Genomic DNA, 22,153 nt, shown 5'->3' with positions numbered 1-22,153 from the left:
AAAACTACAGGGAGGGTTTAAAGGTAAACAGACCCAAATCACAACAATTAAATTTCCCTTAATTTTACTAGAGTTTGGGATCAATAGAAAAAAAAATAAAACTAGGGTACATATACTTGAGGAGCAGGAGGGCTCTGCAGCAGATCCCCTCTCATTGGCCCCAGAGCCAGCTGGGGTGAAGGTGAGGAGGGGATGGAGTTTGTAGCATATCCATGCTTGGGGATTGAGGATTCTGCAACCAGCTCCAGTCATGGGGGTAATCTGAGTCCTGGCCTGTGGGCTAGCATTCTGCAGGAGATGCCTGCGACCCTCCTATGAGAACAAGCAATGGGTTGTGAGGGGAGTGGTAAGTCAGGACTGACTTTAGGTGACTGACAGCTGGTTTCGGTGTTGGGGTGTGTGTTAGGATGGAAAATAATTTAGGTACAACACCTTGGACTCACCAAGATAGAATAGATAAAACATTTTCTCTAAATTTGCCAAGTAGATATGACCCTGACATTGTTATATAATTCATGCCTGTATATATTTGTATATAGTTGTTATACCTATTGTATGTAGTTTTACTATGTTAGTAAAAAACCTCCCATTTTTATTCATAAAAGGGCGAAATGTGTGTTATTTTAACATATTCTGATAATAAATCTTGTCTGGAGTTGCTGTAACATGAAAAACAAAACAAACAAAACTAGAGATTGATATTAGTGTTTAAGCTTCAACATGAAGATCAGAGAAGCAAAACAGCTGGCCACTAGCTCTTATCTCTACCTCAGGCTGAAAAGGGTATGCCCTATCCTCAGCATGGCTGTTGAATAGATCTTTCATGAGACCCTTTGCTTTTTCCTTTTATACCTCTCAAATCCTGGGAGAGCTCATATTTGTATGAGCTGTTTCTCTTTAGGACTTGTTCAATTTCATGCAGCTTAGGGTGGCATTGAGCTAACAGAGATCTTTCTGCCTGTTTCCTGAGTCCTGGAATTAAAGGTGTGTGCTTCCACTGCCTGGCTCTATGGCTATCTAGTATGGCTGCTGGGTTCGAATGTGTGTATCACCACTGTCTGACCTCTATAGCTTGTGGCTGTTTTGCCTGAATCTTCAGGCAATGTTTAATGAATCATAAATAATATATCATCACACATAACCACCTCCTGTTCCAGATCTAGGGGATCTGACACCCTCTTTTCTCATATGTCACCTGTATACACATGGAAGATATTCTCTCTTACACAAAAACATATATGAAATATGGCAATAAACTTGTTTTCAAAAGTTCTTGTGACTCATAAAACAATTAGAGCAAACCAATTTTCTTTATGTGTATAATACAAACAATGCACTGTTTCTTTAAAAATCTGTTATCTTGCATTTGGTTTGGGAAAGTTTTCATTTCCTCAGTCTGATGCAAACTTAAGTCAATCATCAGTCACAGGAAACAAAATGGTGCCTAAGTGATCCTATCAGACTTCCTTTTCTTTATCATTAGGGAATGAGATCCTCTAGTTGTCAAAACTGTGTTCTACAAACTAAAACATTAGAAAGACTCAAGTGAATCTCTCCAGTTTTGGCAGAACAGCTCTTCTCACCCAATTCATTTTCTATAATCAGCAAAGGACAGGACTGTAGTGCACAGGGTGAGTGCTGGCCAGTGATTTCCAAAGTCTTAATTTTCATTAACATCTTGTCATTGTTATTTAAGGGACCATGAAATATTTTTGTAGGTATGCCTTTTTGTCTTGTTTGGTCAGTGGTGCCATCTATGTTGTTCTTTTTATTGTCATTTATATTATTGTTTCCCTGGAAAATGGTTGGTCTTCACCATTTTCTTTTCAGAAAATTTACTATATTATAATTTCCTTGACTTTTTTTTGTTGTTTGGGAAGAGTCTGTTTAGAGCCAGTTTTAATTTCCTCTTTTTGATCTTACAGGCTTGTTTCCCTCATTTCTAGATATATCTTTGTTTTCCATGCTAACTTGATGTTTGAATTTTTTCTGCATAAGTGATTGATATGGTCAATGGATTTTTTTTCGGTCTTTAAAATCTTCTCCTATATTATTGTCTCTCTCTTAATTAGCTTCAGCTGTCAATATAATGTAGATTAATGTCATCTGAGGAAACATCAACTGAGGCTTGCCCAGATCAGAATCACTAGTTACTATGTTTGTGAGTAATTGTCTTGATTGATGATTGATGTGAGAAGGCTCTTCCACTATGTAGCAATATCATAGCAAGTGGACCTGAGGTGGATAAGAGGGCTAGCTGAGCAGAAGACAGTGACCAAGCAAAAGAGAAAGCCAGTAAACAAAGTTTCCCTATGGTTTTTGCCTTCAGTTTCTTACTTGAGTTTCTATCCTAAGTTCCCACAATTATGGGTGGTGATCTGGCAACATCTGCCAGATTAACTGAGATGCTTTTGATTAGAGAATTAAAAAATAATTGTCTGATCTTTTGGACACAGTATTGATTCTGCTAGGTGTTTGTTACTGATGACTCATTCAGGTCCACAGTGGAAAAGAAAAAGTGGTGCAGAAAGAAATGAAGAGTCAGTTTCATAGAGGAAAACTGCATGAGGTAGTTTCAAATGGCAGTCCTATGGTGAAGCAGAGGAAGGAAATATCAAGAAGATCAGGGTTAGCCCTTCATGGCAGTTGAAACCTAGGAAGATACCCTAAGGGTAAGACTGCATCCAACTAAGCTTTCAATTTATGAAAGGAGTAGACAACTTGATTCCTAATCTGTATGAAGCAACTTCCTACAGAACCTCCTGCAACTCTGGTCTAAGTATGGTAGCATCCATGACAATGTAGAAGCCAAATTTTCTGGGAGCTAACCTATGTTGTACTTGTTATGGAAGCAAGAAAGATGCAAAATTTATAGGTCATATATTCTTCCTCTGTGGTTTCAGTTGAGAACTGTTGCACCTATGTATCAAAAGCCCAGTGAGGATACTGTGAGAGTTCATTGCATGGAGCTATGAAAATGAAGCCAATGTTGTATTTAAGATGATAGGATGTTGAGTTACCTAAGCTATGAGATGCCTGCCATGGAGAGCTGCATACAACGAATGGAAGTAGCAAAGGAGAGACATGTATGAAAAATTTCAGGGATAGAACTATTTAAGCCCTTTGAGAATGAAGCACCACCTGCCTGAAACAGAGCTAAAGGAGTTGTTGTTTGTCCTGTCAAATTTTAGTCTTGCCTTGCCCCAATATTCCTTCACATCTTTAAAGTACATAGGCTAATTTAATTCCATAGTTTTGTTTTCTATTATCTGATGTCTCTTTGCAACTGTTGTTCCTTTCTCTTTAGTATTTAGAAAATTTAAAGTTAGTAAAACATTATGCAATCTATTTCCGGGGGTTCTTTATTACCCCTTTCTGTTTATTTGGCATATCCTTTAGAGTTCATTTTGACCTTTCTATAACTGCTTGCCCTGTAGGATTGTGTGGTGTACTTATAATATACTTTATATTGTAATAAGCAAAGAACTGTTCCATTTTACTAGAGACATATGCTGGGCATTGTCCATGTTAATTTTCACAGATTTTCCCATGATGGCTGTAATTTCTAACAAATGTGTGATTACAGAATCAGCCTTTTCTGAACTCAAAGCAGTACCCCTTTGAAAACTGAATATCAATGTTGTGGGTGTACATATTTTAATTTTCCAAATTATACAAATTGGAACATATCCATCTGCCAGATTTCATTCCCTTGAGTACACTTTGGGTTACTTCCTGCAGGTGGTAGAGTTTGGTTTATAAAGAACTAGTAGGACATTTCCTTACAATTTCCTTGGCTTATTTCCAAGTGATGAAAACTTGATTTTCTAACCTTTGCTATTGAAATGATATTTTTAATGAAATTCTGAGTGCTCCAACACATTTCTTATCACTACTTGATCATTTTCATCATTGCCTTGTGCTAGATTGCCTGATCATATGGGATCACATTGTGATATATCTATATCAACTATATCTATATCTATATCTTTATCTATATCTATATCTGATTATGTCTTGTAACTGAATAAATAATACAGCCAACTCTGTAACATCTGATATAAATTCATCAGTTTCAATATGCAAAACAACTCTTTCTACATATTACAAATCAGTAACTATCTTGAAAGGTTCTGTAAAATCCATTAATACCATGAGAATAGCACATAATTCTGACTTTTGGACAGAATCAAAATGGCTTGAGCCACTTTTAAGTTTTCTGATTTGTAACCTGCCTTTCCTGATTTACTTGCATGAGTATAGAATATAGGGACTCCAGATATTGTTGTTCCCCATACAGTGTGAGCAAGGGTCCAGTTAGTTCTGTTTATAAGTTCAATTATCTTGTTTTGGGGGTATTTGTTGTTAATCTCTCCCAAAAAATTACTGCAAGCTCTTTGCCAAGGTTCAATTTCTGCCCAAAATTTGTCAGTTTCATCATTAGTAAAAGGTATTACCATTTCTGCTGGGTCTATTCATGTGATTGCTGAGGTCATAATTTTCCTTTTAGAATCAACTCAGAGACCTTTTTCCACATAAGTTTTTAATTTTTCCCTCTGTTTATGTGATAAAAAGATCCATTCTAAGATAATATTTTCCCTCTTCATTAGTATTATTGTAGGAGAATGCTTAGAGGCTGACATAACCAAAATGCAATCAAGCTTTAGACCCAAATGATCCACATGTATATCCTGCAATTTCTTGTGCACCAAAGCCAATTCTCTCTCAGATTCAGCTCATAATTTCCTAGGACTGTGTAAGTCCTTTCCACTGTCTAAGGTTTTGAGCAAATTATTCAGTTCATCACAGTGAACCCCGAATTGGGACACATACAGGAAATGTCTCCCAGCCATCTTTGACAGTCATTAAGAGTCAGCAATTGATATCTCCTAATTTGTAGCTTTTGAGGTCTAATTTTTTGTAGAATTATTTTATATCCTAAGTAATTAATAGAAGCTTCTCTTTGTATTTTTTTTTCTTCAGGAGAAATTTGTCATCCCCAACAAGGCCAACTTTTTTTAAACTTCTTCAAGCATTCTTTCTAAAATATCTACATTTGAATACAGTAAGATGTCATCCATCTGATTGTAAACTATAGACTGAGGAAATTGCTTACATATCATTTCCAATTGCTGATGTAAAAAATATTGGCACAGGGTGTGGCTATTTAATATTCACCGTGGGAGAACCGTCCATTCATATCTCTTAACTGGCTGAGAGTTACTATGAAGTGGCACCATGAGGGCTAATTTTTCTCTGAACTTTTCTTGTAAAGGTATAGGGAAGAAATAATCTTTGAAATAAATAACTATATGAGGTCATTGTTTAAGTAATAGAGAAGGCAAAGGAGTTCCAGGCTACAGAGAGCGCATCGGCTAAACATTGTGTGGTTTCTATGGCTTTATCTTGTTACTTGCAGGTGGCCTGTTGTACATAGATACCAATAGTTTTCAGAACTGAAAACTCTGGAGAGTACAGGGTAGGTTTTCATCTCTCTTGGATTTCCTTTGTGGCCAAACACAGTTTCCATGTGGGCAGGCAACCATGCCAGGCAGACAGAGCTTAAGAAGTTTTACTATAAAGGGAAGGGGAGAAGAAAGAGAAAAATGTAAAGAGACACACACAGAGAGAGGACAGAAGATAAGAGGAGACAGGAAAAGTCCTGGCTGCCCCAGGGGAAGATCAGGAAAGAGAGAGTGGAAAGAGAGTATAAGTGGATGGAGATCTTCTTTTAAAGAGGTCCTTTGCACCTGGGCTCATCAGAGACCTGCCTGAGTGTATTTTCCCAGGTGATGCGCAGGCGAGCATAGTGCCTGAATCCTTACAGTAATGACTAGGTAAGAGAGAAGGTCTGGAAACCATCTATGCCTATGATGGTTTGCCTTTAATTGTTAGCTTCTGTTTCTTTCCTAAACTGCCAAAATGATGCTGTGTAATCTCACAAGATGAGCCAAATAAACCCATTCAATGCCTGAGATGTTTTGTGGTTAGAGGATTTAATCACATTAGCATAAAAACAAGGTAGAACAAAAAATGGAACACCAAAATTGATTTTGAAGCTAAGTAGAACCTGGACATGTTGTCTTTTGGAAAAATATGGACGATATGAAGATTTTAGGTGGCAAAAACCATAGAAAGTTTTACACTGAGTTTAATTGGACAAGGAAGATGGGAATGTTGAGAGTAATGGCAGAAAGGAGAGACATCACAGTATTTCAGTTGGAAATATATAGTATTAGGAAAAATTAAAGTAGAAAAATAATTTGTGTGATATCTTGGCTCCAAGATCTTTTTTATTCTCCATATGCCCTGAAGATGTAGTAAGTCATAATTTTAAAATAGTGGATTTATTTCTTAAATGGAATATTAAATCTGTTGGATGGTTATTACTGATGATTCACTCAGGTCTACTGTGAAAAAACAAAAACAATTGGGGCAGAATAAAACGAAAAGGTAGTTTCAGATGGCAGTCAAGTGCTGAAACAGGCAGGAATTTTCAAGGCGTTTATTACCATTATAGAGAAGTCTCTTGCTATGGAATGGAAGCCTAGCAAGGTGCCCTAAGGGTAAGACTCAATCTAGCTAAACCTGCAAAATTTATGGAAGGATTAAACAAAGTGGTTGCTGGTCCCAGGAAGCAACTTCATACAAAATCTGCTGCATCTGTGGTCCAAGCCTGTTTGTGTCCATTCCAATTAAGAAATCAACCTTTCTAGGATCACCCATCATAACCTTTCTAGGATCACCCATCATATGCTGGTCCTGGAAACAAGAAAGAATCAAAATGTAAGGTATTGGATTAGTCTGTGGCTACAGTTCAGGATTGTTGCAGGCTTCTATGTTTACCTGAGTCAGAAATGCAGTGAGGAGACTGTGAGAGTTCATTTCATGAAGCTGTGAGGAGAAAGCCTGGTGTTGTGGTTGTGGTTTTTTGTGTTTTTTGTTTTGTTTTGTTTTTGTTTTTTCTCTTTTCTGTTTTGGGAGCCTATCACCCATCTCTCATATAAATCACACACAGAGGCTTATTCTTTCTTATAAATGGCCAACCTTAACTTGGCTTGTTTCTAGTCAGGTTTTCTTAAATTAGCCCATCTACCTTTTTCCTCTGGGCTTTTATCTTTCTTCATTCTAAATACCTTCTTTACTTTTTATTCTATGACTCACTGTGCAGCTGGGTGGCTGGCCCCTGTTGTCCTCTCCATTTCTTGTTCCTCCTTCCTTTTTTCCTCCCAGATACCAGTTCCCATTTACTAATTATGCCTGCCAGCCCCACCTATCCTTTCCAGCCATCTTATTGGCCATTCATGTCTTTTTTAGACCAATCAAGTATTTTGGACAGGCAAAGCATCATATCTTCACAGAGTTAAACAAATATCACATAAAAGGATGCAGCACATCTTTGCAACATGAAAACAAATGTTGCATAGTATAAACAAATATAACCCATCTTAAAATAATATTCTACAACATTGAGGGTTGTATTTTGAGACCATAATATTTTAAGATACTTAAGCTATGACACTTCTTCCATAGAGATCTAGCTGCATATAAGGGTAGAGGTAACCAAAGAGGGATGTATGAGAATTGGCAAGGATAAGACCTTTGAACCTGAAGCCCTCTGCATCTGAGACAGATACAGGATTTGATGTTTGTCCTACTGTGCTTCAGTCTTGCCTTGATCCAGACTTACTCACTGTGTCTCCATTTCTCTTTTTGGGAATGTAAATGGTATTCTGTGCCTTTGCATGTTGGAAAGATGGAACTTGTTTTCTGATTTTACAAGATGTCACTCAAGTCAAAAAGCTTACCTTGAGTGTCAGAAGAGACTTTGGAAGTTTGAACAGTGTAGGGGCCATTGCAGACTATGAGGATCATTGAAGTGACTAAATGCATTTTCCTCATTGTAGATTTAATGAAAAACCTCCCAGACAGGATGATGTATTTGAACATGTGTCTTTCCATTGTGAATTTCTTTTGATTGCTTGTGAAACCTTTCTGAGGAAGAGACTTTCTTGATGAAATTCCTCATTGGGGGTGTGATATCAGTCTCTATAGCTTCAACCCATTTCCTGTTCTTGGTGTCTACTGTGTTGTGGTTGAAACTAAACAGCCAGCTTCTTGTGTTATCATACCTTCACCACCCATATAGACTCTATCTCTAAATCACATAAGGTACAGTAGAAGCAATTGCTATTCATTGCTAAGGCAGTTTGATATTCACCTGTTTTAATTTTTTGCTTGTGTGTTTTTGAAGACAAGGTTTGTCTGTATAGCTCAGTTGTCCTGAAAGTAGCTCTGTACACCAAGCTGGCAGAAAAATTATAGACCCCCTGTTTCTTAGTCCCAAGTCCTGGGATTAAAGATGGGTCAATATTCCTGGCTATTTTAATTTTTATATTATTGGGTGATTGGTCTGTAATATAGGTTTTTGTACATGTCAAGCATATGTTGTTGTACTGAGTTTCATCCATATCTTGAATTTTAAAAGTTGGTAGGAGGTATCATTCTGTTTCCCAGGATGGTTCATGATATTAATACTGCCTGAGCCTTCTGAGTCATTGGATTGCAGGTGCATTACCTTCTTCCCTGTTGTGTTTGTTTTGGATTTTTTAATGAATGTATTTTACCTGTATGCACCGATAAGCACTACATGGTACCTGGTCTTCACAGTGATCAAAAGATGGTCTCAGAAATCCTGATATTGGAATAATGGATGGTTTTGATCCCCTGTGTAAGTACTGGCAATTGAGCCCACCTATATTCAAGACCAACAAGAGCTCTATACTGAAGAGACATCTCTCCTGCCCTGTGTTGATTGTTTATGATCAATGTTTATATTGCTAATGTTTTCATGTGTTCATTTGTAACTGTTTAAACACTAGTGCCTTTTAATAAAATGTTATTGATGTTTCAGTTTAAATTAGAGTACTTCAGGTTTTTGGAAAATGTACTGGAGTGAATGCGTAATTCTTTTTAGGATCTTCAGTACGTAACCTCTGAGTCCTTTTTATCTTTTTGGGTTTTTTTGACCGATTTTTTTGCACAGAAAACATGGTCTCAATATGTTTTTCTGGCTTTCCTGGACCTAATTGCATATACTAGATTGACATTATACTTAAAAGTAAATACATATGTCTGCTGGGGTTAAAGGTGTGAGCCAGCAGCCCCAGCTTGTTCATCTTATTTTTCTTTTTGGTAGTTAATAATTTTTCATACAATTTCTCTCATGTGTACTTTCTTCTGTTGATCTATTTATTTGTCTCTCTATGTTCATTAATACACATGTTAAGGTAATATTTGATTCAAAGGCTACACAAATGAAAGAGATGAACCTCCTGTACAGTTTCCTTCTAAATTGACTTGGTGATTACATTATAATGTCTATGTCATCGAATAAGTGTGGGGAGCACCAGAATTATATGACTATGCTGTTAAAGAAGTGAAGTATACATTTACAATGTTGTCAGTATCATGTTTTCTGTCCTACACATGTATGGGATATTTTAGAATGCAGTGACCTATGATGATGTATATATTGACTTCACTTGGGAAGAGTGGACTTTAATGGATCCTTCTCAGAAGAAACTCTATGAGGATGTGATGCTAGAGACCTACAGGAACCTTACTACTATAGGTAAGACTGAATTATCCTTCACATTTTAAAATAAAGGGCACCTATTCCTTGGATATTGATGCTCTTATGTAACTTGATTAGGAAAGAACAAGAATATGGTGAATACATTAGGTATGTCTCTCAGGTTCACTGAAGATATTAACTTAAATTTTGAACAATTTCAATAATATAACATCCATTTTCTGGTACTACTTTGTAGGATACAGGTGGGAAGACCATCATGTTGAAGAATGTTATCAAAATTCTAGAAGATATGAAAGGTAATTTTCATGTGCAAGATGACACAAATGTGCCTCTGAAGTAGTTGTAATGTGTCCTGGAAGTTTTAAACTAAAGTTGCAGTATAAGTAAGGACAGCTTAAAGTGCATTGATGATTTTTAAAATCTCACAAAACAATATACCTCAATTTCAGGTAGGTGAATTGCATTTGCATGGCATTTTTTCCAGAAAGAAGACAAGGAAACAATACCTTAACAGATATCATTTGAATGCTAGCAGCATGAGAGCTATGCTGTAGAACTTTCAATCCATATATTTCATACCACTCATATTACAAATGGTATATGCATTGAAGAGGTGACAAGTAAATCTCCAAAGCCTTCTAATAAGCAAAGCTAGTTATTACTCATATACTTGTTGTAATTGGGCTGAGCTTAGTGAGGGAATAGTTAGAATTAAGACTCAATGGGCAGTTGTTGTGGAGAAACCTTAATCCCTATGTAACAAGTCTACAAGGAACAGAAAGTAAAATGTGAAATCATAGTGGAAACCATTTAGTTGTTATTCTTCCCTTACTAGGTATATCATATGTCACTCTGGATACAAACCATACGATCATAGGGATATGGAAAGAGGTTAACATGTCTCACTCAGAACAATTAGAAAATATATCTCAATCTCCACATTGAGTATACTTGTTTAATTTGATTCAAGTGTAGAACTAATTGGTTATTCAGCTTCACTGTTAATACATCAACAAACTCATACTTCAGAAAGCCCTGTGAGTACTAAGACTGTGTAAACACTTCTGTTTGTCCTAGTTCACTTAGCAAATGTAGTATGACTCAAAGTATAGGAAAACTCATGACTGCAATAAGGGTGGTAAAGCTCTGAGTTTTTCCAGTTCTCTTTAAATATGTGAAAACTCTCATATAGAAAACAGATTCTGTAAATGTGATCATACAGGATCATAACACCACAGGTATCATCAGAGATGCAAAACAACCCTAAATGAAGGGGCTAGACATGAGTGTAAGCACAGTGATAGAGTGGGAAGATCTCATTCTTCTTTATAAATGGTCCTACCTGTAAAATTAATTCATACAGATATAAAAATTCAACAACTCATTGAATTTGATAAAGGTTTTAAATGTGCCAATCATCCTTGCAGGAATGAAAAACGTCAAAATGGAGAGAAACCTTCAGTAAATGCTCAATGTGTAAAAGCCTTCACATATGACACCTATCTTCAAAGACATGAAACAACTCATACTGGAGAGAAACCCTATGAATGTAATCAGTGTGATAAAGTCTTTGCACACTGCAGTCATCTGCAAATGCATGAAAGGGGACATACTGGAGAGAAACCCCATGTATGTAATCAGAGTGGTAAAGCCTTCACAGCTCTCACTACTCTTCAAATACATAAAAGATCCCATACTGGAGAAAAACTCTATGAATGTAATCATTGTGGTAAAGCCTTTACAAAATGTGGTCACCTGAAAAGTCATGAAAGGACACACACTGGAGAGAAGCCCTATGAATGTAATCAGTGTGGTAAATCCTTTTCACAGCGCAGTAATCTGCAACGGCATGAAGCAACACACACTGGAAAAAAGCCCTATAAATGCAATCAGTGTGGTAAAGCCTTTGCACATCGCAGTAGTCTGCAAATTCATGAAGGGACACATGCTGAAGAGAAATCCCATGTATGTAATCAGTGTGGTAAAGCCTTTGCAGATCACATTACTCTTCGAAGGCATAAAATAACTCATACTGGAGAGAAACCCCATGAATGTAATAACTGCGGTAAAGCCTTTGCAAAACGTGGTCACCTGCAAAGGCATGAAAGGACGCATACTGGAGAGAAACCCTATGAATGTAATCAGTGTGGTAAAGCCTTTGCACGTGCTAGTCATCTGCAAATCCATGGAAGAACACATACTGGGGAGAAACCCTATGAATGTAATCAGTGTGGTAAAGCCTTTGCACAACTCAGTCACCTGCAAATGCATGAAAGAACACATACTGGAGAGAAACCCTATGAATGTAATCAGTGTGGTAAAGCCTTTGCACAACTCAGTCACCTGCAAATACATAAAATATCCCATACTGGAGAGAAACCGTATGAATGTAATCATTGTGGTAAAGCCTTTGCAAAACGTTGTCACCTGCAAAGTCATGAAAGGACACATACTGGAGAGAAACCCTATGAATGCAATCAGTGTGGTAAATCCTTTCCACACCGTAGTAATCTGCAAAGTCATGAAAGAACACATACTGGAGAGAAACCCTTTGAATGTAATCAGTGTGGTAAAGTCTTTCCACACCGCAGTAATCTGCAAAGGCATGAAACAACACACACTGGAGAAAAACCCTTTGAATGTAATCAGTGTGGTAAAGCTTTTGCACAACGCAGTCATCTGCAAATGCATGAAAGGACACATACTGGGGAGAAACCCTATGAATGTAATCAGTGTGGTAAAGCCTTTGCACAACGCAGTAGTCTGCAAATGCATGAAGAGACACATGCTGAAGAGAAGCCCTATGCATGTAATCAATGTGGTAAAGCATTTGCAGATCTCCGTACTCTTCGAAGGCATAAAATAATCCATACTGGAAAGAGACGATATAAATGTAATCATTGTGGTAAAGCCTTTGCAAAACGTGGTCACATGCAAAGGCATGAAAGGATACACACTGGAGAGAAACCCTATCAATGTAATAAGTGTGGTAAAACCTTTGCACAACACTGTCATCTGCAAAGGCATGAAAAAACACACTGGAGAGAAACCCAATGAATGTAATCAGTGTGGTGATGCCTTTGCAAAACGTGGTCACCTGCAAAGGCATGAAAGGACGCATACTGGAGAAAAATCCTATGAATGTAATCAGTGTGGTAATACCTTTGCAGATTACAGTCCTTTTTGAACACAAAAAAACAACCCATACTGTAGAGAAACCCTATGAATGTAATTAGTGTGGTAAAGCCTTTGCACACTGCAGTCATCTGCCAATCAATAAAAGAACACATACTGGAGAGAAATCCTATGAATGTAATCAGTGTGGTAAAGCCTTTCCATATCAGTATTTTTCAGTGTCATATAAGAACACATAAAGGAGAGAAACACTGAATGTAATCACTGTGATAAAGCCTTTGCATGTAGTCTTCAAAATCATGAGAGAATATCATCCTGCAGAGAAATTATATTGATGCAATCAGTGTGGTTATGTATTATACTTTATATATGAGTAAAACTTTTGTGTGAAAGCAATAAGTTAATGCCTTTGCATATTACATTAGACTTTCAGTTCTCAAAAAGATGGTGAGGGCTCCCTATTATAAAGAATTCTGTAAGATCTTTTGCCAACACACTTACATTCAGATAAACAAGAGTGTTTATTCTGTAGGAAGGAATTTGACAGTTTCAGCAGTCTACTCAAGCATTATGATGACTGTTTTTATAATGTATGCACCAGCAAACTCAGGCTAAAAGAACGCATGAATTTATGAGTCCCTATATGTAGGGTAAAAGATCCAGGCAATGAAACACACTGATCCTGAGCAAGTGGAAGACACACACTTTGGCCCTGAAACCACAGCCAAAGAAACACACCCTGACCCTGAAACTGGAGCCAAAGAAACACATTTTTCCCTGAATTCAGAGCCAATGAAATAAACACCCTGGCTCTGAAACCAGATTCAAGTGATTAAAAGAACCACTGAAAGAGACTCACTTTGGCCTTGAAACCAGAAACAAAGAAACACATTCTACACTTGACAAACTGAGCATAAACCAATGAATCTCTGAGCTCAAAACCATTCCCTGATAAAGAAATACAGTCAGTTTCTCAGCTTCTATAAGGTCAGTGACTTAAATCCAACAAATTCCCACCCTGAAAATCTCCAATGAAAAACTCTGCTCATAGGAAGCCCTGTATTCCTCTGTAAGTAAGCTGTTAGTTGCCTCAATACCTGTGTTATAGGAATGAATGCTTACAAGACAAAAACTTTCATGAGTGAAAATTTGTTTGTTTAAAGAGTCATTTTAATTTTAATTATGTGATGTAAGTGTGTGTTTGTGTGGGTATGTGAATGTACATGCAGGTTCCTGAGAATGTTAGAACCTTAGATCTTCTGGTAGTAGGGATTATAGGAAGTTATCAAGAGTCAGACCTTGGTCCTGGGAATGAACATATCTTAACTGCCTATCCATGTCTCTCGAACTGTAAATATTTTAAAGATATTCATATGATTTTGAAGTCAGGAAATAGAGACAAATTCATACAAGAGAAAAACCCTTTTATGCACAGGGTTTGGTGAAGACTTTAGACATCACAGTTGTTTCCAGCTTCAAGAAAAAAATCTTGTTCCATTTCTTTTTCATGGTAGCCTTGAAGGAAGTAAATTAAAGTAAGTGTGCCTGAGAAAGTGTGGTGGGTTGTTGTTCCTGGTTTGTTTTTCATATTTTCAGAAATTCCCTTGAGATTTTGTTTGTTATTCAGCCTGGCTTGGATTTTAGTAATGATAAGGAATACATTTGGACTCAATCATCCTCATGTGTCTGCCTCTTCAGTTCAAGTCCAAGGATAGATGATATACTGTACCCAATGTGTGCTGTTTTGTCAACACAATTTAAAAATGTTAAAATTCTTAATTTAAGAAACATTAAATACCTCATGTGTATATTTAAAGTGGTATTTTCATTTATCTGGAAGAGATGTAATAAAGCAGGATAATCAGCAATCATCTGTATATATCATATCATAACTTGATGTTCTATGAAGAATATATATATATATATATACATATAAAGAATAAAGAGTATATATATATATATATGTATATATATATATATATTCTACATGCACATGTATAATTTCATGTTCCATGCTTTCCCCTTTCCCATTTGGCATTTAATCTTCAGGTACTTCCTTCTAAGGGAATTATCTAGACATGCCACATAATATAATGGCACTAAGGTTTATCTTGTAACAAAGGTTTATGGGGTATGTTTGTGTGTGTAATGTGACTATTGGTTTGTGGGGCATGTCTGATATGGGGAGAACAGAACATATCTTTGTGGACCTCTTTATATGGTGATCAGGGCCAGGTTTCCAGCCTTGCTCAACACAGACCTCACTCACTGAGCCATTTCACTGGTGCTCAAATAAGGTTATAAATATTACAGCAGTAAACTGTTGTCTTCTTTTCAGATTATGAACATAATTTTATACAAGGATAGAGGAACACAGAACAATGAAAATATATATACTACCATTCTTTTTTAATTTGTTTATTCTGGGAACTAAATATTTGTTTATAACACTTTCTCAGGACCTCAAATAAATGTCAGGAAATTGCCTCATTCAGTAAAGTTGGTTGCTGCTAAGGCTGATGACCTGAATTCTATCTCTGGGTGACCCATATTACTCCTGGAAGGTTTTCTCTTATTTCTACACTGTGGCAGTGGCATATGCACACTCCTATATCAACACATACATAATTAATTTTTAAATCGAAATAAGTGCCATTGAGGTCATTTGTAGGCAAATGACTGTCTAGGTTTCATCACTAGAACTCACACAGGGGAAGTAGATAATAAACAGCCATGTTGTCCTCTCAGTGCTGCATATACATCATGGTGCAGGTGTAAACACAGAAACACATTTCAAACTTTTTTAAGTGAGTGAAATTAACAAGGCAAAGAAAATAGCCTAATTACTGAGAACATAGGAAATGATTTTCCCTTTTAAATTACGATTTTCAGAAATATTGCTGTTTATTGAAACAATGATGGGCCCTTTTTAAATCTTACTTTGTCTTTTAATTCTCTCAGTTAATGATAGGTCATTTAAAAACCTACCTCAGCTGGACTTAGAGGTGTATAGTTGTAATTCCAGCATTTAAAAGAGAGTGTCAGGCCAATCTCTGTGAGTTTAGGGCCCGCTTGGTCTCCATAGTGAATTCCAGGGCAGCCATGGCTATTTAGACATACCCTGTCTCAAAAAATATCCAAATAGAAAAGGCATGTCTCAAATTATAAGACTTTTCCTAATATAATGTGGCTGGACTCTTCCAGGTTTCAACAAAACCTTTTGTTATCTTAACTCACATCAAGAGAACTGTGTTAACAATGATAGAAACAATATAGAAAGTCCATTCACATAGGTATGCAAACCCATTGAATTCTTTGGCACCCATCTAGTGGGGGCTTTCATCACCTTCAAGTGATAGGAGACAGAAGGAGCAGTGGGACATCTTCACCTTCAGCATTATAATGTCATATTTGGGACCTGGGGAGTTAGCTAAGTAGTAATGTTTCTTTGGGGTACCTAAGTGTGATTCCAAGAACTCATATCAGATAAGTGAGGACTACCTGTGTTTCCAGGTCCTGCAAATCTGGTGCATTCTTCTGGCCTTTTAGGGAAACATGCACAAATGGTGAAAAGACAGATAGGTATGTGATTCCATATTGTAAAAAAGGTTTTATTTATGTGCCTGTTCTCTTAAAAAAGAATGAAATTTAATTTAGATGTGTTAAGTTTTGCCAGTGAGTTCACTAAGTTCATGTCAGGTACCAGTGCTGACCAGAAGACTATGTATTATCCCTAGTGACTGGAGGTGCAGGTGTAAGCTGTCTTGTGGGCGCTGAAAATCAAATTTGGGCCCTGTGGATGAGCAGCCAGTGCTCTAAGTAATGAACCTACCCATGAATTCAGCCCCAGAAACATGTCATTAATAGCAGTAAGGTGTGAATGGCTGATCTATGTTCATTCCCTCAGCCCTGACCCAGAAGAAATATAAGATTGATAGCATCAGAAACTAACTTAGACTTGGTGCTTAAAGAATTTTCCAAGCCCAAATCTCTACAAAATAAGAGAAAAGTATAAAAAAGTGTTCAGGAGAGAAACTGAACAAAAATCGTTAAAAGATGGTTGACGATTTAGCCAAAGCCACAAGAGTTAGTTTATGTCCAATGTGGTAAATAGGCAGCAATTGAAGTGCACATACTCACATGTCAGGTGTACCCAGCTTCAGTTTAGACCCCCTGAAAGGAGAGAAAAGGAAATTGCAGACATGAAGTCTGTCTTGTCTGAATGGGATCATAATCTGCTTCCCTGATGGCTGCAAAACCTTCAGTAAGGAGCTGAGTGGTGGTGACTCTAGATGACATCCAGGTTGTCAGCAGACCCTGAGACTTGAATGAAGTCTCTCAAAGGCTGAGCATCAGTCATTTACAAAGAACTGTGGAGTTTGGAGCAACTGTTAGGGAGGAAGGTGTGGATGTGAAAATGGAGGATTACATCCCAGAGAGCAGTGCTTAGAGTATAACTCAAGGCAAGCTGACATGAACTGTACTCTGTATCCACTCAGCTGTGGCGAGTCAGACCTCTTCCAGGTCTTCCACTTTTTTGGAAGCTCACATAGCTGTCAGTGAAAATATCCTTCAGCCTCCACTTTGTGTTCCCCACTGGGACTTTCAGTCTCCTCAGTTTCCACTCCATCAATTCCTAGTACTTGCATTAATGGCAGTAAAAAGGATATTCTAAGAGACATGTATGTCTCTCATTTTGCTAACTAGTGAAACATTAGATACCATGAAATTCTGATTTCCCTGGCAAATTCATTGTGGGAAAAGACTGACTCCTCAGATGAGTATGTCTCTACTGAAGAAACATTTACTGCTTATCTGTACACCTTGCAGGAAAGACAGGAGCTGAGGTTCAGAGAGGGTTCTAGAGGTGGGAAAACTTTCATTATATGGCTTAGTTATATTACTTAGTTGTGCAGTTCTCTTGCAGTCTATCTAAACCTGTTAGGACCCCAATGATGGACTGATTACCTTTTAACTTTATTACTGTTCAATATTACACACTGTAAAAAAAAATGTCATTTACATTTCTTAATGAAAATTTGCTCATTTTTCTTTTTATGGTTTTCTCTTTTTATTTTAAATAATCATTTTGTGATGAATCTCTGACTGGCCTGAAACTTACTATTAAGACTAGTTTCTTCTAGAACATCAGAGAGATTTGTCAATCTTGTCTCCACTATGTCTGAATTAGAGATAGGCACATCACACACAACTAACTTCTTTTTTTTTCTTCCCTCCCTCCTTCCTTCCTTCCTTCCTTCCTTCCTTCCTTCCTTCCTATTTTCATTCCTTCCTTTCATCCTTTCTTCTCAAGACAGGGTTTCTTTGTGTAGCCTTGACTTTCCTGGAACTAGCTCTGTGGATGCAGCCTCAGACTACTACAGCCAATATTTGGCCAGGTTTTGTTTTGTCATGATCCCATGGTACTGACAATGCCCCCTAACTGCAGGAAGTAATTTAGAGAGAATGATGCCCACATTCCCAAATATTGGTTATAGATGTTTATTTTCATCTAAATGGTTATAAATGATTAATGATCACAACCCATCTCTTTCTAAAGAAAAAAGGGGGAAGATATAGGAATAAATATCTTGTATTGGAATGGATTTTCATTTATTGATGCAAATTTAAGGTCAGTTTTATGATATGTATATTTCTGCTCTTGTATAGGTATTGTGCTTATAGCTCATTTAAAAATGTAACCTAGGGCTAGAGAGATGGCTCAGAGATTAAGAGCACCGACTGCTCTTCCAGAGGTCCTGAGTTCAATTCCCAGAAACCACATGGTGGTTCACAACCATCCATTATGAGATCTAGTGCCCTTTTCTGGTGTGTAGATATACATGGAAGCAGAATGTTGTATACATAATAAATAAATAAAATCTTTTAAAAATGTAACCTATACTTAAGTACAAATTATAGATAGTCACATAGAATAGTCAAAACTTATAGTTAGGCTAGTTAGGTTTTCTAGATATATAAGAGATATATTCCAATTGGTTAGGGATTCTTCAAACCATTCAAAGATCTACAGAATATGGCATTTAAAATGGTTTGGGGTTTTACATGTCTGCGAGTCACAACTGCTCCTGGCAACACCAATTGCTTCAGCAAGGGAGATGGTCATCAAAGAACTTTGTTATAGAGTTTGCCTTTGACATGGCAGGAATAGCTATTTGGGCAAGGAAGTGTTCTTGCCTAGAGTATCTTACTGTATGCTGTATGAACTGTACATACAGGACCTACAGGAAAATGACTGCTGAATTTGCAAAATAAGAAGGACAATGCTGCAGGGTTCCTGCTTCATGGAAGAGTCTGGCAGACATTCTGCAAGACAGAGAAAAGGGTGTGCCAATACAGATAATCAATTTAAAATTTGCTGCTTTGCTGAGAAGCCTGCCAGACACACTAGGCCTGTAGGCTGAAGAGAGATACCCCAACATTACAAAAGAACTTTGGGTGACTGCCCAGGTAGTGAGAAGGCTCTGCCAATTCTAGAGTTTATATACTATCCTTCTGTGGTCTTTGATGGAGTTGAAGACAGATAATTATTGTTATAATTTTCCTTAGTTTTGATAAAAAGATGTTACATATAAGACTTTATACTCACAAAGATAGGATAGATGATGGAATATTTTCCTTAAATCTTGGTAAATGTTAATGTACAAAATATTGTAACTATAGTTCTTGATAACTGTTAGGTTATATATATAATTTGACTATGTTAAGGTTAAAACGTTTAGATAGAAAGGAGGAGATGATGGGGATGTCTTCCTTATGGGGATGTTTCTCTTACTGGTTGATAAATAAAGCACTGTGGTCAATGAGGCAGGATGGGACTAGGAGACAAGGAGGATTCTTGGAAAGGTAGGGAGAGTCAGTCACCATGTAGGAAGCAAGAGGGGTAATAGGTCTGGACTCTTAGGTAAGAGAAGACCACATAGAAATACTTAGATTAATAGAGACAGGTTAATAATTAGACAGAGCTAGTCAATAAGAAGCCCAAGACAAAGGCCAACTACAAGGGAATTTAATAGGGAAAACCCTTACTAACAGAGTGACATAGCCAGCCAGTGGGGCTGCAGTAAATACAGCAAACCAAAGATGAAATGGAAGAAGGGGCCACCACATGAGCATCCCTCACTTTTAAACCTTCCCTAGTCACCCTGACCATGCCCTTGCAGGCATGGTCAAGCACACCTGTAGACAGTCCCTAAGCAGGCATGGCTACAGTTTCCCCTACAACCAATAGTATTATAACTAATATACTGTATGTGTGCTTCTTTGGGACAAGGCAGCTGCAGAACTGGGTGGGAAACATCGCAACACCCAGCCTTGTAGAAAAGTGTTTCTGAGACAAGCTTTCTTATGTTAAGTCAGGTAGTCTTAATCCTGCTCCATTGCTCCCAAGGGTAACAACTTTCTTGTCCTTGTGATTTAACCACCACTGAGTTTTAAAATTACAAACTTGTGGGAGTCCACAAGTGACTCGGTTTCCATCTGGAGTATATTCTAACTTATTTTTTATTTATTTAATTTAGAAACAATCAGATTTTACATATCAGTGCCAGTTCCTTCTCCAATCCTCCCATTCCGACCCCCCATCCCACCTCCTATTCAATCCCCAAAGAGGGTGAGGCCTTCCATGGGGTAATCATCAAGTCTGTCACATCATTTGGGAGAGGGCCTAGGTCCTCCTCCATGTATCTGGGTTGAGAGAGAATTCTTCCTTGGAGACTGGCCTCCCAAAGTCCATTTGTGGACTAGGGAGAAACACTGCTTTCACTGCCAGAGTTACCTTAGACTGCACAGGCCTCCTAACTGACACCCAAATTTGGAGGGCTTAGTTCAGGCCTATGCTGCTCTCCAGCTTATGACTGGGGTCCGTGTACTCTGACTTGGTCAGGTCAGCTGTTTCTGTGGGTTTCTCCAGCATGGTCATGACCCCTTTGGTCATCACTCCTCCCTCTCTACAACTGGATTCCAGGAGTACAGCTCCATGCTTAGCTGTGGGTATCTGCTTCTGCTCCTATCAGCTACTAGATGAAATCTCTAGGATGGCATTTAAAGTAGTCATCAATCTCATAATGGAGGAAGGGCATTTAAGGTAGCCTCTCCACTATTGCTTAGATTCTTAGGTGTGTTCACCCTTGTGGATCTCTGGACAATTCCCTAGTGCCAGATTTTTCTGTAAACCTATAATGGCTCCCTCTATTAGGTTTCTCTTTTCTTGCTCTCCTCTATTCTTCCTCTGACTCAGTCTTCCTGAACCTTCATGTTCTCTCCCCCCCTCCTCTTTTCCCCTTCTATTTTTCCTACCACCCTTCCCCTCCCCCACATGCTCCCAATTTGCGCAGGAGATCTTGTCCCTTTCCCCTTCTTTTGGGGACCATGCTTGTCTCTCTTAGGGTCCTCCTTGTTTCCTAGCTTATCTGAAGTTGTGGATTGCAAGCTGGTAGTCCTTTGCTCTGTGTCTAATATCCATACATGAATGAGTACATACCATGCTTGTCTTTCTATAACTGGGTTACCTCACTCAGGATGGTTTCTTCCATTTCCATCCATTTGCCTGAGAACATCAAGATTTCATTGTTTTTCTCCACTGAATAATACTCCATTGTGTAAAAGTACCACATTTTCTCCATCCATTCTTCAGTTGAGGGGCATCTAGGTTTCTTCCAGGTTCTGTCTATTACAAACAATGATGCTATGAACATAGGTGAACAGATGTCCTTGTTGTATGAATGTACATCCATTGTGTATATGCCCAAGAGTGGAATTGCTGGCTCTTGAGGTAGATCGAGTCCCATTTTTCTGAGAAATCACCATCCTGAATTCCAAAGTGGCCACACAAGTTCTCACCCCCACTAGCAATGGAGGAGTGTTCCCCTTTTTCCACATCCTCTCCAGCATAGACTGTCATTGGTGTTTTTTACTTTAGACATTCTGGCCAGTATAAGATGGTATCTCAGAGTTTTTTGAATTGCATTTCCCTGATGACTAAGGATGTTGAGCAATTTCTTAAATGTCTTTCAGCCATTTTAGATTCCTCTATTGAGAATTCTCTATTTAGTTCTGTACCCTACTTTTCAAATGGATTGTGTGGTGTTTTGGTGGCTTGCTTCTTAAATTCTTTGTATATTTTAGAAATCAGCCCCCTGTCAGATATGGAGTTGCTGAAGATCTTTTCCCATCCTGTGGGCTGCCATTTTGTCATGTTGACTGTGTCCTTTGCCTTATAGAAGATTCTCAGTTTCAAGGACCCATTATTGATTGTCGATCTTAGTGTCTGCATTATTGGAGTTATGTTCATGAAGTGATCTCCTGTACCAATTCATTCAAGGTTACCTCTCACTTTCTCTTCTAGGAGGTTCTCTATGGCTGGATTTATGTTGAGGTCTTTGATCCATTCAGTGATAA

General features: G+C 37.8%; 1 protein-coding gene across 3 annotated transcripts in view; it reads left to right on the top strand.

The window, feature by feature from the left end:
- Positions 1–14,549, top strand: part of LOC118237706 (zinc finger protein 431-like) — a 44,960-nt gene extending 30,411 nt beyond the window's left edge. For all 3 annotated transcript variants that reach the window (XM_035448400.1, XM_035448401.1, XM_027430014.2), the window contains 3 exons: positions 9,508–9,634; positions 9,834–9,894; positions 11,026–14,549. In XM_035448400.1, coding sequence (XP_035304291.1) covers positions 9,565–9,634; positions 9,834–9,894; positions 11,026–12,655 — 1,761 coding nt within the window. In that variant the 5' untranslated portion in view covers positions 9,508–9,564 and the 3' untranslated portion in view covers positions 12,656–14,549. The remainder of the gene's footprint in view (positions 1–9,507; positions 9,635–9,833; positions 9,895–11,025) is intronic.
- Positions 14,550–22,153: the final 7,604 nt, after the last annotated feature.

This window comes from Cricetulus griseus, chromosome 8, assembly GCF_003668045.3.
Source record: "Cricetulus griseus strain 17A/GY chromosome 8, alternate assembly CriGri-PICRH-1.0, whole genome shotgun sequence".
In the NCBI taxonomy this organism is placed as follows: domain Eukaryota; kingdom Metazoa; phylum Chordata; class Mammalia; order Rodentia; family Cricetidae; genus Cricetulus; species Cricetulus griseus.
This window is presented reverse-complemented; position numbering and strand designations above follow the sequence as displayed.